The 15,701-nt window shown below is 53.6% G+C and overlaps 1 protein-coding gene across 1 annotated transcript in view; it reads right to left on the minus strand.

Moving 5' to 3' along the window:
- Positions 1-1,276: 1,276 nt before the first annotated feature.
- CD82 (CD82 molecule) overlaps positions 1,277-15,701 on the minus strand; it is a 54,661-nt gene continuing 40,236 nt past the window's right edge. Inside the window, exons 7-10 of the mRNA XM_002821844.6 lie at positions 6,246-6,347; positions 3,256-3,459; positions 2,898-2,981; positions 1,277-2,574 (exon numbers count right to left, since the gene is read on the minus strand). Coding sequence (XP_002821890.2) covers positions 2,497-2,574; positions 2,898-2,981; positions 3,256-3,459; positions 6,246-6,347 — 468 coding nt within the window. The 3' untranslated portion in view covers positions 1,277-2,496. The remainder of the gene's footprint in view (positions 2,575-2,897; positions 2,982-3,255; positions 3,460-6,245; positions 6,348-15,701) is intronic.

The following is a 15,701-nucleotide window of genomic DNA, read 5'->3' on the forward strand; positions in this document are numbered from 1 at the left end:
CAGAGGGACCCACAGCCGACCCCACTGCTGACACCTCCTCAGCTGCCACATTCCCTGGGAGGTCAGCATGTGGCTTGGGACAGACATTACTCCAGGTCTGAGAATCTTCTGCAATCAACGCAAAGGGGTGCAAATAGGCAGATTCCTTGTCCCCATCCTAGATCTGCAGCGCCAGAATCCTTGAGCCTTGGAATCTGCATTTTCACAAGTGCTTCCACTGGAGTGGGACGCCGGCAGGCTCGGCGTTGGCGAAACTGGGAGTAACCACGGAACCTTTGGGCTCTGCCGGGCTCCTAGGCTGAGGCTGCAGCGCCGCCTGGTGGTCCCTGCTGAAACACCACTCTAGCCGCCGCCCCGCCTGGCCCCACTGCAGGGAGGCAAGAGTTCCCCTGCCCACTGGCTCCAGAAATGAGAGGAGAAGGTGGGGCAGGTGCCGTCTGGACTTCCATGACGCCGGGCAAGGGGCATGCTGGGGCTCAGTCGTCAGAGCCGTGCACAAGTAAGAGCAAGCTTCTTTTTCTTTTTTTTCTCTCTCTCTCTTTGTCGTTTTCTTTTTCTCCCTTTCTTTCTTTTTTGACAGATTCTCGCTCTGTTGCCCAGGCTGAAGTGCAGTGGCACAATCTTGGCTCACTGCAACCTCCATCTCCCGGGTTCAAGCAATTCTCCTTCCTCAGCCTCCTGAGTAGCTGGCATTACAGGCGTGCACCACCACACTCGGCTAATTTCTGTATTTTTTGGAGAGATGGGGTTTCACCATGTTGGCCAGGTTGGACTCGAACTCCTGACCTCAAGTGATCCACCTGCCTCAGCCTCCCAAAGTCTCACATTTCATCTTAAAAAGTCCCCTGAATTCTGCACATCTTACTCCATCACATTTCTTTAGTATGAAAATGTTTCCTTCCACAAATCTTTGCAGAAACGGATGCTCTAGAAAGCGATGCCAAGTTTATCCTGTGGCTTCCCTGTCCCCCATCACCAGCCCACTTTTGTGCAGCTTCTGGGGGCACCCATACCCTAGTTTCAGAAGCAGGAATCGAGAGGTACAATCTATACCTCTCTTAGCACCAAATCAAACTCCAGGCACCCCAGCATGCAGGCAGGCCCATCAGAGCCTGGGCCATCATGGTCCTAAGGCTCAGGCTGCAGAGGCAGATGCCTGTGGGAGGGCAGAGCAGTGAGGGGTCCAGCAGTCTCCAGCAGACCCAGCCACTCCGCTCACACCCTCTGCCCTGGGTCCTCCCCTGCCCCAGGAAGCAGCATCCCTACCATTCTAGACTAGACTGTTATAAATCCTCTTTAATAGTCTTAGAATCTTGAGTGTGTTTTACAGAATGGTGCACACAAAGCCCCCTCCCCTCTCCCCCCTACAAGGCACAGCCTCACCCACCCCATTCCCCAGGGGCCAGAAGACAGCTTGCCAAGAAAGGCCAGCCCACCTTCTCCCAGGAGAAGCCATCCTCCTCCTCCCCGCCACTGGCCAGCTCCAGACCCTGGAGAATACAGGACCAGCTCTGTGCCATGCCCCCAAGGACTCACCTGTCCCTAAGCAGCTCAGGGCCAAGCCAGATCCCCTTATCCAGGCAGACCCCCTCCAGCCCAGCTCCCCTAGGCCCTGTCCCTAGGGCATGGCCCAGGCTAATCTGAGCTGTCTAGATGGACCTGCATCAGGCCTGGGGAAGGGGTGCCACCCCTTAATATCAGGTAAAACCCACCCTCTCCCACTGCCTTCAATATAATTGTGAAAAAACAAAGATATAAATGTCATAGTGGGAAATAAGTTGACCCACCCAGTAGGCAGTCTCCTGACAGCCCAGAGTGCCTTATCTAACGCCCTCCCCTCCAATTTTTTTTTTTTTTTTTGAGACGGAGTCTCGCTCTGTCCCCCAGGCTGGAGTGCAGTGGCGCAATCTCAGCTCACTGCAACCTGCGCTCCCGGGTTCACGCCATTCTCCTGTCTCAGCCTCCCAAGTAGCTGGGACTACAGGGGCCCGCCACCGCACCTGGCTAAATTTTTTTGTATTTTTAGTAGAGACGGGGTTTCACCGTGTTAGCCAGGATGGTCTCGATCTCCTGACCTCGTGATCCACCTGCCTCGGCCTCCCAAAGTGCTGGGATTACAGGTGTGAGCCACCGCACCCGGCCCCCTCCTCCCGAATTTTTCATACAGTTGCCCCCATACAATATACACACCCTTGAGGGCAGGTAGAAGTCCAGCCCACCTGCGCCAGGGATGCTGCGGGGAGCATTTTTCTCTGAGTTGCTAAGAGAACCCTGATGGGCAGTGAGCAGAGGAACCACAGAACAGCCAGGGCTCAAGGCTGGCAGCGGATAGGCCAGGAGAGATCGCTAGGCCCCAGAAAGCCCCCTACTTTCAGTCAGGGTGGGCAAGAGGGTCTTCGCAGTGAAGTGGGAGGCAGGCCTGGAGGAGGGAGCCAGGGAGGCCCCTGGGAGCCCTGAGGTCAGGGGCCAGGCAGGGAGATGGGGATAGCAGCTGGCTCAGTACTTGGGGACCTTGCTGTAGTCTTCGGAATGGACGTGCCGGCACAAGCAGATGGACAGGAGCATCCCCAGGAGCTGTGGGGAGAGGCGGAGAGTCAGAGGGTGGCTGGGTGTCCCGGCCTCAGACGCCCCAGCCTCGCCATCCAGGTTTAGATGGGGATTAAGTGGATCCTCAACTTGAGCCTCACAACCACCCTGTGACGCAGGCAGCAGAGGGAGGCCCAGAGGGGCAGTGCTTTGTCTGAGGTCACACAGCCAGACAGTGCTCAGGCCAGAGGGCCTCTGGAAGCTGATGGGGTGCTGGCCCCCTCGGCCACCACCTCCCCAAGGAGATCAGCAGAACAGAGACAACCCAGGAGGACCCGGGATGGAGAAGGGATGGGGGAGGGGGCTCAGACCTCAATGACCGCCACACCCACGCCCACGCCGAGGATGATGCCCAGGTTCTCCTGCAGCCACGCCTGCACCTTCTCCATGCAGCCCTGCAAGGGGAGAATGCGGTCACATCACCCCGCTCTGCACCATCCCGTCCCGCCATGCAGAACCACCGAAAGCCCCCCAGTCCCAGCCTGGAAGCCCCTAAAGAGGGCTCTGCCTGTTCCTTGAATGAATATATTAACAAAGAAGTAGATGAAGGTACAAATGACAGGTGAATCAAGGGAAGGAACTAAATGGAGGAAGGAAGAGCTGAGCAGTAGCCCAGACGGCTCCCAACGCCCTCGGAGCCCAGTCCCCGATCCGCAGCCCCCCGCATACCTGCTGGTACACAGGCCAGTCCTCAGGGTGGTTGCCACTCTGGGTCCTGTTGCCGGGGGCCTCGCAGAAGCCCTTCCTTATGGAAAGGCTGTTGTCCTCTTCCCCCTTGTCTTTGCAGGAACAGGGGTAGGTGACCTCAGGGCGATTCATGAGCTCAGCGTTGTCCGTCCAGTTGTAGAAGCTGACCCAGCCGCAGCATTTCACCTGGGCAAGGCAGGGGACAGACTGCTTGTGCTCACGGCTCACCCCAGGCAGGCTGCCCTCCTGGCAGAGGCAGGGCCTCCCCAGGACAGAGACTCAGATATGCCACTTCCAGGCCCCTGGTCCCAGCCAAACCATCATAAACTACAAGTACAGCAGAAAAATCAAAACCAGGACCAGCAAAAATACAAAGCAGAGTCGGAAGGAAGTTCAAGTTGAAGGAGCGCAGGTGTGCAGGGCACAAGGAGAATGGATGGCAGACAGTTCACAGTGCAGGGTTTAAAGTCAGGCTACTGGGTTACAATCCCAGCCCGGCCACCTACCAGCTGAGCAACCTCCATCTAGAAACTAGCCTCAATTTCCTCATCTGTAAATGGGGATAATTAAAATCCCCAACCCCAGGGCTATCACAAGGACTAAATGGGATGAGGCAGGCAAAGTACCCAGCATAGGTGTGCGGAGCACAATAAGCTTAGGAAAGGCTGTTTGACTTTAGCACAGGAATTGAGATTTGCCTCTGAGCTTCCTGGTGAAAAGGAGAAAAAGTGAAAAGTGAAAAAGTAGACGGGGTCAGTTCTGCCTTTTTTTTTTTTTTTTTTTCTCAGACAGAGTCTTGCTCAGTCGCCCAGGCTGGAGTGCAGCAGCGTGATCTTGGCTCACTGCGACCTCCACCTCCAGGGTTCAAATGATTCTCCTGCTTCAGCCTCCTGAGTAGCTGGGATTACAGGCACTCGCCATCACGCCTGGCTAATGTTTGTATTTTTAGTAGAGACGGGGTTTCACCATGTTGGCCAGGCTGGTCTTGAACTCCTGACCTCAAGTGATCCGTCCGCCTCGGCCTCCCAAAGTGCTGGGATTACAGGTGTGAGCCACCTCGGCTAGCTGGTCAATTCTGCCATTTTAAAGGAGAAAATACTCTAGCTCTAGAGAGAAGAAAGCCTTTCCAGGCTCTGTGTGCTAAAGGAGGTCTCTGTGTGCGAATCCCTGCAATGCTGGGGGTTCCTGGGAGGATTCAACGGGATAGCCACGGTCACAGTAGGGGTCAGTTCCTGGACCGCTTCCTTCCTATCTCGGAGGGGTGTCGCCCGACCAGTAGCCAGTGGCCAGCAGGGGGAGTGCCAGGCACACTCAGAAATGCTCAGCTCCAGGCAGTTTCTAATCCAGGTTTACAGGCGCTTGTTCCAGCAGCCAGGCTGCCTCTTCTCTCCCAGAAAAGGCTGGCACCTCTGAGAGGTGCACAGGTCTGCAAGGCTGGGGGTACCCACAGGCCGTCCTGCACCAGAGCAAAATGAGGCAGGTCTCCTTGGCCCGTCTATGGCAGAGCCTCCTTCCAAGCAACCCCTTGGCCTGACTCCAGCTGTACCTGGTCCCCAGCAGCACATGCCACCTCCGCCTGTGTCTCCATGGATGTGCATGGTGACTAGAACATCACCACCAACATACCACATAATAAATGCTGCGTAAGTGCTTCAGGCTTTAACAATGTATCTCACACGGCATGGGTCAGTAGCCCCATTGCATAGATGAGGAAGCAGGCTCAGCAAAGGTCTAGCGGCTGTGGCAGTGTTAGCACTCCAGGCCTTGGGAGTCTGACTTACCACCAGCTAAGCAGCATCTGACAGCATCAGAATCATCTAGAACCAGCCAATGACTTTCCAGGGTAGGATGCTCACCACCTCCCAAGGGACCCACTTCTCCTCCCAGGTCCCTTGTCAGATGGCACTGGTTTATGTCACTGATGACATCCAGACTTTGCTAAAATTAGCAAAGTCTCAGCAATTGTGGGTCAAACTACATATGCGACCAAAACATTTCCTTGTATGCACCAAGACTTCCAGCTGCCACGACCCCCACACCTGATCTCTGTCAGGGCCAGAAAACATCGCTCTCCCCTTCCTCCACTCAGAAAATGGCCATGTCCATGTTGCCTAGATAGAGTGTCCTCTCTGCAAACTCTCCTGGTGCCCCAGAGTCACACTTTCTCCTGCTGCCCATGCCCTTTATACCCCACATCCCTCCCCTGAGGTGTCAACAGGCCCTACGTGACCACTGTGTTCTGCGCCCTCACAGGATTGCAGATCAGAGATGGCAGGTCCCAGCCAAGGGCACACACAGCATCCGGGACCACAAGAAAGGAGAGCCAGGTGGTCATTGGATCACTATTGAGACAGGCTGGGAACCTGGTCAGTCTATCTGTTGGTCAGTCGGTCAGTCCGTCCGTCCATCTGTCCACCCATCCATCCATCCATCTCTCTCACTTTAATGGAGGTATAATACACATGAACTAATGGGCACACATTCAGCTTGGTGCATTTTTACATATGTGCACATACTGGCGAAACCAGTATCAAGATTTGGCTAGAATACTCCTTTTGCCCTAGAAGGCTCCCTCAACACCTCCCCAGCTAGTGCCCTTCCCGGAGGCAGCCTTCACTGGGACTTCTCAGCATATCAGCCTTGGCACCCAGTTTCCTAAAACCCAGGGTGGAGGTCCCAACGCTCCCCAGTGTGGCTTGAGATAAGAGGGCTGACAACTGCCCCCATGCTCTCTGGCCACAAATGGGAGCACAGAGCTGTGAAGCTGCCTCTGAGTCTTTGGGCCCCCTGAGCAGGGAGCTGTGGTGCTCCCTGGGGTGCCAGGGTGCCCTGCCCCCACAGAAGCACACTCCTACAAACTGTCAGGCATACACGAGCACTGCAGATGCCAGTCCCAGACATGTCGGTGCACAGAGCCCCAAATGCAGGGACACCCAGGCCAGAGAGCCTCCTGCAGCCCCGCCCCACCTCACCTGAGCCTGCACGTAGTCCCAGGCATCCTGCAGGCTGTCCTCGCGACTGCTGTTGTAGTCTCGAATGAGCTCAGTCACGATGCCGCCCATCTCCTGCTTCAGCTGCAGCGGGGAGGACAAAGATCGCGGTCAGATTCCCTGAAACCCGTGCCCACCTGTGGTCACCCTTACTTAAACTGCCTCACCCCGTTCCCCTCAGCAACCCTGGGACATGCTCATGGCTCCAACCACTTTCCTGGTGCTCCCAGGGAGCCCGATGCAGGCAGTGCCAACCACTCCTGCCCCACTATCTCTTCTGCGCTTGGCAGCAGCCCGGCCCTGTAAACATCAATATTCTCATGTCACTGCTGAAAACCCTGTAGGGGCCTCCCACCACCAGGGCAGTTCCCACCGTCAGTGTCCCCATAGCAGCCTAGGAGGTCCTACACCACTTGTCTGCCTCCCCAGACCTTCTGTCCTCTGTTCTTCCTCCCTCTGCTTCAACTGAGTAGATTTCCGTGCTGTCTTTGTGCCAGGCACACTCCTGCCTTGGGGCCTTTGCACGTGCTGTTCCCACTGCCTGGAATGCTCTTCCCCTAGACATTAACATGGCTCACCCTCTGCTTCCTTCAGAGCTCTGCTCCAGTGTCACCTCCTCAGAAAGGCCTTACCAGACCACTCTACAAAATATCAGCCCTTCCCCATCCCCTCTCCCCCAACCAATCAACCACCCCTCCCGGGCCTCCCTTATCCCACAAGGGAAAGCACGCTGTATTTTTCTTTAGAGCACTGATGTTACATGCTTGTTGGTTTTCAGGGCTTATCATCTCTCTCCACTAGCACATCAGCTCTGTGGGGGCAGGGACCACATCTGGCACGCTCACTACAGGGTCCCCCATGGCTAGCGCCAAGCTTGGCACAGAATAGGTGTGCGGGGTACGTGAATGCTGAATGCACACCTAACCACCACGGTCTGCCAGGCATCAGAGCCAGACCCATGCAACTTCTTGGTGAATCCTTACACCTCCCACAGGGCAGCTTCAGGGAGAAGGAGGGACAGGGAGGAAAGCCCAGCTCAGCTTCCTTCTTCCAAGGACCAGAGTGCAGCCTCTCCAAACAGGGCCCCCAAGACAGCAGGGTAGATGCCTGGAGGGGGCCCCAAGACTGGGGGACCTGGAACTTCGGGATCAACTATATGGTCAAAAGACCCTCCCTCTATGCAGGCATGGTGGTGTGTGCCTGTAATCCCAGCTACTCAGGAGGCTGAGGCAGGAGAATTGCTTGAACCTCACTGGAGGTTGAAATGAGTCAAGATCGCACCACTGCACTCCAGCCTGGGTGACAGAGTAAGAGTCCATCTCAAAAAACAAACAAAAAAAAGAAAACAAACAAACAAAAAAACAAAACAGAAAAGATCCTCCCTCACCCCTTCCCAAGCCCCAAGCCAGCAGCGCCAGCCAGCCGGAGTATGAGGTCAGTTGCCTTTCTGGGACCTCACTGCTTGCCCCAGAGCTCCAAAAACATCTCACTTTTTGTTTTGTTTTGTTTTGTTTTTTTGAGACAGGGTCTCCCTGTCACCCAGACTGGAGGGCAGCGGCAGGATCTCAGCTTACTGCAACTTCTGCCTCCTGGGGTTAAGCAATCCTCCCACTTCAGCCTCCCAGGTAGCTGGGGCTACAGGCATGAGTCACCATGCCCGGCTAATTTTTGTATTTTTAGTAGGGACAGGGTCTCACCATGTTGCCCCGGCTGGTCTCAAACTCTTGACCTCAAATGATCCACCCGCCTCAGCTTCCCAATATGCTGGGATTACAGGCCTGAGCCACCTCGCCTGGCCCAAATCTACATCTTGCCTATGCTGGTCCTCACCCTGCTCAGGAATTAAGGGTCCCTCCTTGTGGTGGAGAGCAGCACCTGCTCTCAGCTAACCCCACAGAGAAAACACTGATTTACAAAGCAGGCAGAGGAGGGGTTTCTAAATAAGTCAGCTGTGCAAAGGGAGGCAAACCCAGAGCCCGCTAAGGGCAGGGCCTCCCTCGGCGATAAGCAGGCCTGGGTGGGAGGGGAGCCTCCGAGAGCCAGCCCCTGCATGGCTCCACTTAGCCTGTCACATGGACCTTGCCCAGAGGCCTTCCAGGGCAAATGTATGGTTGGACTGGTCATGGCAGTGGGGGCGAGGGACCCTAGAAGGCAGGGATGCCAAGGAGAAGGCACACACCTTCCCATCTTGGCTCCTGAGAGGGAAGAATTGGGAGAAATGGGACAGGTACTTCCAGGTGGGGTTTCAGAGCCTGACTCCCACGGAATCCTGTTGGTGGGGCTTCCGGCAGCTCCCCACGGGTAGTCCTTGAATGAACACTGTGCTCAGAAAACCCATATCCTGCAGATGGACCTGCAGCCCCGGCTCCTCACCCAGCTCCCTTGGTTAAATTAATGCTGGGGCTGGCCATGGTGGCTCACGTATGTAATTCCAGCACTTTGGGAGGCCAAGGTGGGCAGATCACGAGCTCAGGAGATCGAGACCATCCTAGCTAACATTGTGAAACCCCATCTCTACTGAAAAAAAAAAAAATACGAAAAATTAGCTGGGTGTGATGGCAGGCGCCTGTAGTCCCAGCTACTCGGGAGACTGAGACAGAAGAATCGCTTGAACACAAGAGGCGGAGGGTGCAGTGAGCCGAGATCACGCCACTGCACTCCAGCCTGGGCGACAGAGCGAGACTCCGTCTCAAAAAAAAAAAAAAAAAAAAAAATTTAATGCTGGGAAACCAGCCTACGATGACGCTCCCTGCCCTTCTCTCAATAAAGCTCTCAGCATGATACTTAAAAAAAAAAAAAAAAAAAAAAGCCATTATACAGAGTTCTGCAATTTACAAAGCTTTCCTGTCAGTAATTAATCACAACACTAATAGTGGCTAACTTTTATCAAATGTTTGTTATGTACCTGGTGCTGTGGTAAGCACTTTAAATGTATTATCTCAACTGAATCTTCACAGCAGACCTATGGCCTAGGTATTCACTCCATTCCCTCATTATAGAGATAAAGAAAACAAACCCAGAGAGGTTAATTAACTTGCCTAAAGTCACACAGCCAACATGTGGAAGAAGTGAGGTTTGTACACAGGCTTGGCTGATTTCAGAACCCAGGTTTTTACCTATTAAGCTTTATTGGCATTTAAACTACAAGGCCATACCCAGTTTTAACCAGGGCCCAGAAAAGCTAAGTGGTTTGCCTGAGTCACATAGCTGGGGCTGTCTGCCAGGCGATCTGACATCTCGGGTCCACCTCTCAACCCCAGTGGGTGGTTGATCCCCACGGTGTGGAAAGGAGGGGTTCTCTAGAAGCACCTGTGCGGAAAGCTGCCTCTCCCACATCCTTCCCCACCCACCCAGCTTCCTCACAACAGGTTGCACTGAGGCTCTGTTTAAACCCCAGCGTGGTTGTCACAGCAGCCTGGACTTCCCTGTTTCTCTCCCAGGCCCCCTGAAATGAGAAGGTGATGGAAGCTGGGTGGTTTCCACCTAGACGGGTGGTTTCCATGGAAACACCACAACATCTTTCAGTCCAGAATGTGGTTGAGGGACACACCTGGGCCACGGGGACCATGGCCATAGAGGCTGGTTCAGCTTGGAGCTGATGCTCAGGAGGCCTGTGCTGGGAGTGCAGGGAGGTCACCCTGGCAACCAGGTAGCTACTGAGACAAAAAGGACAGGGAGGTAGCAGGAGCAGACATTCATGATCTCCCTCCATTCCCCAAGGGACCGCTCCATTGTTTCTGCCTGCCCTGCAGAAACCCACTCCTTGGATGTAACCACCCTTCTATTTCTCCGTGGAGCTGAGAAGGCCCCACTCCCTCGATGCCAGAAGCAGGCAAAAGACCTGGGCTGCCACTCAGTGCCATCCACATTGCAGGCATGGCGAGTGGTTCAGAGATGGGCTTGAGACCCACGCTCACATACCCGGCCCTCTTTCCATCAATGTGGTAGGATGAGGACCTGGGCTACCCTCAGGCTCCACTGGGGACAGCCTGACCGAGAAGGGAGCCAACAGAGGAGGGCAGGGCTGAAGGGTGAAGAGGGACAGCAGCAGCCTTTGGGAACCTGGATCCAGCTGAGCCTTCTGCTGGCTCTGGCCACTTTCAGTTGAGTCACTGTCACATGCCATAAAGAGTCCTGCCCAGGGCCATCTGCATAATTTACACCTAGTGCAAAGCAAAAATGCAGGGCCCCTTGTTTAAAAATTATTAAGAATTTCAGCCGGGCATGGTGGCTCACACCTGTAATCCCAACACTTTGGGAGGCCGAGATGGGCAGATCACTTGAGGTCAGGAGCTCAAGTCCAGCCTGGCCAACATGGTGAAACCCCATCTCTACTAAAAACACAAAAATTAGCTGGGCATGGTGGTGCATGCCTGTAGTCCCAGCTACTTGGGAGGCTGAGGCAGGAGGATCACCTGAGCCCAGAAAGTGGAGGTTGCAGTGGGCCGAGATCATCCCACTGCACTCCAGCCTGGGCAACAGAGCAAGACTCTATCTCAAAAAGAAAAGAAGAAAAAAAAAGAATTTCAATACAGCAACAGCAGATTATCCTGTGCAACTGCATAGGTTCAATGCCAAGGAAGCCAGCCCTGTCTTCCCTGTCTCCCTCCTCCCCATTTCTCAGAAGAGAAAAATGAGGCTCAGAGTTGGAGCAACTTCCCAAGATCACATAGATAGAAAGCAGCAGAGACATGACCAGACTTTGATCTGTGCAGCTCCAAGGACCCGGGATCTTAGCCTCGGCAAGCTGCCCACCGCCTCCCCATGACCCTGCTGTCCTCTGCATGGCTCTACTCACGTCCCACCCAAATGCTGAGCTTTGACTTCTCTTTTAGTGTGAATTTTCACAGAGTCAGAATTAGGAGAGACCTTTGAGTCCAGCAAATCATCCAAAGCATGGAAGAGTCATGCTTTTTTAGGCTCTCCTTAAATGCTCCCTGTGATGGGGAACTCAGTACCTCACACAATAGCATGTTGCGGAGTTGAGAGGCTCTTGATACAATTTAAGTTCTGCTCAAATGACTTCTACCCACATGTATCAGTTCACATCCTCCTCCTCTCCCAGCTACCCAAGTCCCAGCTAGGACCACAGGAACAAATCAAATCCCTTTCTCGAAGGACACATGTCATCCAGATACTTGAGACTAGACTACATCTCCAGGGTAACTTTTCAGGCTCCTGTGCCCACCCCTTGCGGTGCTGTGCAGACCTCTTGCCATGCTCTTTAAGGTGTGAAATCACCCCTTATAATGAGGTACATATGCATGAATTGGACCTACATCTTCCTGTCCTCTCCAGGTTTCCCACATGAGATGTTGGCAAATGCTTTGCTAGAATACAGATACACCAGCTCAGAGGCTGCATCCCAGTACCCTGATAGGAAATGAGGGCGCTTCCTGCATCTTTCCTCCAAGTCCAGCTGCAATCCACATAATTAGCTACCCCAGAATGCAGAGCCAGTGACCAGCGTGTGCTTCAGAGATTCTAGCCCAAGTGTCTTTCCATAATCCCTTTCCAGAGGGGTAGCCTGGACTCCTCCATTCTCTTCTCAACAGGGAAGAGAAAGGTCACCTCTCCCTGTCCCAGGCTCCAGCTGCTCTTCCTCCCTCTGCCCCATCGCAAAAGAACCCCAAGCCAGAGAATCAGGAAGTTCTAATTCAGCAAGCAGACAGCTCACAGAGAACCACACTGTCCCCTAGGAACCCGTCTCGCCACCTGTGTCTCACACATGAGGGTATGTGCGAGACACATACCAACAATTTGGGGCTTTCAGGGTGAGAGCAAGGAGGACAAGAAGGAAGTCACAGTTCCCCTGACCAACATCTCTGGGGAGCTGTCTGGCCGGCAACTGCCACTGTCACAGCCCCCACCTCTGGCTCCCAGCCAGGCCAAGTGAGCCCCTTACCCTTCAATGTCTTCTGCTTGAGCCTGACAGCTCTCAGAGCCTCAGGGGCCTCCCTGGCACAGGTATGGCCTGCCAAGTGCACCCAGCTCAGCGCCCACACACCACAGGAAAGGGCAAACTGCATTCGTTCCTTCTCACTCCTCCCACCTCCACTGTCTAGACAGAACAAGTCAGAATCCCTGACTGCCTGCACTGGGCATGGCCCAAGAGCTCGCCTGTGGATCAGAGAGTCTGGGTAACTTATCTGAAGCCACACAGCAATCAGCGGCAGAGCCCACACTAAAACACAGGGCCCCTGAATCCCAGAGCTGGGCTCTGCTCACCAGAGGCTGGATAAACAAGCAGATGAGGATCTTAGCACCACACCCAAATCCCCGTTCCTGCAGCCCTTGCTCTGCAGACAACGAGGGCAGCAGGAACAGCTGCCACCTGTTGAGCCCTTACCAGGCCCTCATGAAGTGAATAATGGCAGCAATAATAATAAACACTGGCAATGATGCCAGCAACATCAGCCTCCGGCTGAGCGCCGCACGACACCCTTCCCCTATGTTAGTGCTCTTCATCTCTGAAGCGCTGCGAGGCAGCCCCTGGGGGCTCCGGCTGGAGACAGGATCAGATTTTAGAAAGGGCCTGGAGGGACAGATCACACCCACTAGTGGGGGCTGGGGCAGCAGCCTGCAATGAGTCTCATTTCTGTTTCCCCAGGGACGCCCGAATGGGGCAGGCAAAGGCCATACATAGCCTTGCTTCCTTTCGGATTCAATTTTGCCACCAAATGAGTTGCAAATGCTACTTTTGGTTTTCAAAGTGTTTTTTTTGGATTTCAGAATTGCAGAGAAGGGACAGTGGGCCTATATTGTTACTAGTTTGACAAATAGGGAAACTGAGGCACAGGGAGGCTGAGTAGCATGCCCAGAACGTCAGAGCAGTGGTTCCACAGTCAAGACCCTTGGACACCACTCTGCATTTTCATGAAGTGTCACAGTCTGTGTTCACTTCAACCTGGGTGGTAGGGCAGGGAGAGGCAGATTTATTCTCAATTTATAGAAGCAGAACCCAAGGCTCCAGAGGTGACAGGCCAAGCCAAGGTCCCCAACCTCCCCATCGCTGCCCTGAGAAGAGTGGCTGTGGGTGACAGGGGCAGGAAGGACAGAGGGCAGCCCTGGAGACCACAGCAGGGTCACTCCCACCCACCTGCACGGGAGCCCTATCTCCTTTCAAAAGGTCTTTCTCTTCCTTAGGTTCAAACAAGTCCCACCCCCACGCTGAGCCTTGTCTGCCAGAATAAACACCATCAAGAGTATATTTAGTCTTCCACTGAGATTTACGATGCGTTGCGAAAGAAAAAAATAAATTGTTCATTCCAACTCGGGCGATACAGTGGCACCAGAACTTCTTCAGCAAAGCCAGAAAATTTCCCCCTGCCTTCCCGAAAAGACGATGGTGGACTAAGATGAGGCAGGCTGGGGACTAGGGGGTGTGGACTCTGAAGGGGAAGGCAGGGGCGGGGGATGCAATGCACAGAGCTTGGCTGGGGTCGGGAAACCCAAATCTCCAAACAAGTCCTGTTCTGGGGCTGATAGGACACCTCTGAGGCTAAGCTCCTCACTATCAGCCAAGCAGAGTTAACGAGCTCGCGGGAGGGCAGCATGGTGGATAGGGAGGCATGGGCCTCGGACTCTGAGGCATCAGGATGGAAATCCCCACTCTGATGCATCCAAGCTGTGTGTGTCAGTGGCTGAAAGTCACTTTGCTTTCCTGGGCCTCAGTTTCTTCAAATGGAAAATGTTTGTAAATTTGAAACGTGTATTTCAGCTCACTTTTCTAGCTCAGCTCCTGGCATGTGGTTGGTGCCAACCCGGTGGGTACCATATTTATTACTGTGAGATGGTGAATCACATAGGGTGGACTGCCCAAGATCCCTGCAGAGGCGACCAGCTTCTGAGCCATAGAAACCCGCTCACAGGGGCCTGGTTCTAATCCACCCTGATTTTATCACTAACTAGGTCCTAAAGAAGCTCAGTGCCATAGGGCAGAAATGAAGACCTGACCCCATAACCATTTTTCTGGGAAAGGAATTTCCCTCCCTTAACTGCTGGCTTCCTGTCTAACAGCCAAACAAGCTGCTTTTCATCTACAAAATCCACTATTTTCCACTTTTGCCTTGACTGCCAGGAAGCTCAGTGCCCAAGTTAGCCCTTAGCTACCAAGAGTATCTTGTCTTGTGAAGTTCTATTAAGTTCTAAGTTCTATTAAGTGTTAGTTGTTGATGTTGATGTTGGTATAGTGTTTTCTCAGTTTCCTTCCAAGAGGGATCTCAGGCAACTTGACCTTCAAGTGGTGAAGGGTAGGAGCCCATCTGGCTGCCGGCTCTGCCACCCTCACTGGTGGACAAGAACTGGTGGCACTGGAAGCAGGGACCCCAAGGGTCTGCTAGGCCACAGGCCACGTGCAGCAGGGTCTGGGGACGGGTGAACTCAGGACTCGGAGTCAGGGAGCCTAGGCTGCCCTTACTTCTTCATCTGCAGGACGGAGATTCTCCCACGACCTTGAGAGGGCCTAGTGAGGATCAGCGAGAGGAGGAGTGTAACGTGGTCAACACCGTACTTGGTATATGCTGTGCATGGACTCAACTGGAGGGATGGTGGGTGTTAGAGTCACTATTATCAATGCTGTTATTGCTCTTCATTTCAGAGCATCTGCTTCTCCATCTGTCAACATAAAACCCTGCAGAGCCATTGTGAGGACAAGACGCTGTATGGAAAGCTTCTAGAAGATCCCACGTGCACACAGTAGGTGCTTCTTACATGATAACTGTGACTCACAATTAACTGGCTCACCCAATAGCCATTCTTGGCTTCTTTCTCTCTTGTGCCTCTGTCTTTAGAGTCTGAAAGTTGGATACTCACATTCTCAGCCTCCTTTGCAACCAGCGGTGGCTTTGTAACCCAGTCTGGGGAAGTCTGTTGGAGGACTTTTTTTTTTTTTTTTTTTTTTTAAGATAAGGTCTCACTCTGTTGCCCCAAGCTCTGTTTCATGGCTTACTGTAGCTCAACCTCCTGGCCTCAAGGATCCTCCTGCCTCAGCCTCCTGAGTAGCTGGGACCACAGGCGCACACCACCATGGCTAGCATTTTAAAAAATTTGTTTGTAGAAATGGGGTCTCACCATGTTGCCCAGGCTGGTCTCAAAGCAATCCTCCCACCTCTGCCTCCCTAAGTATTGGGATTACAGTCATGAGCCACTGTGCCTTTTCTGATAAAAGGGCTTGCTTTTCTGATAAAAGGGATGGCCATGTCTGGCACTGCCCACTTCCCCATCTTCCGGCCACAGCGGCACAGACATTGTGCCTGGTGCTGTGGCAGCCATCTTGGAACCACGAGGTAAGTGTCATAATGCAGGAAAGCCGTCCCAGCGAGGATGCTCAACAGCCAGAACCAGGGCCTCTGAGCTTCCAAACCAGACTTCCGGTCAAGTCAACCACAGATGTCCTTCAAGTTTAAGCCGCTGTAAGTCTGATTTTCTGTTTCTGAA

The sequence above is a fragment of the Pongo abelii genome, chromosome 9 (assembly GCF_028885655.2).
Source record: "Pongo abelii isolate AG06213 chromosome 9, NHGRI_mPonAbe1-v2.0_pri, whole genome shotgun sequence".
NCBI classification, from domain to species: Eukaryota; Metazoa; Chordata; class Mammalia; order Primates; family Hominidae; genus Pongo; species Pongo abelii.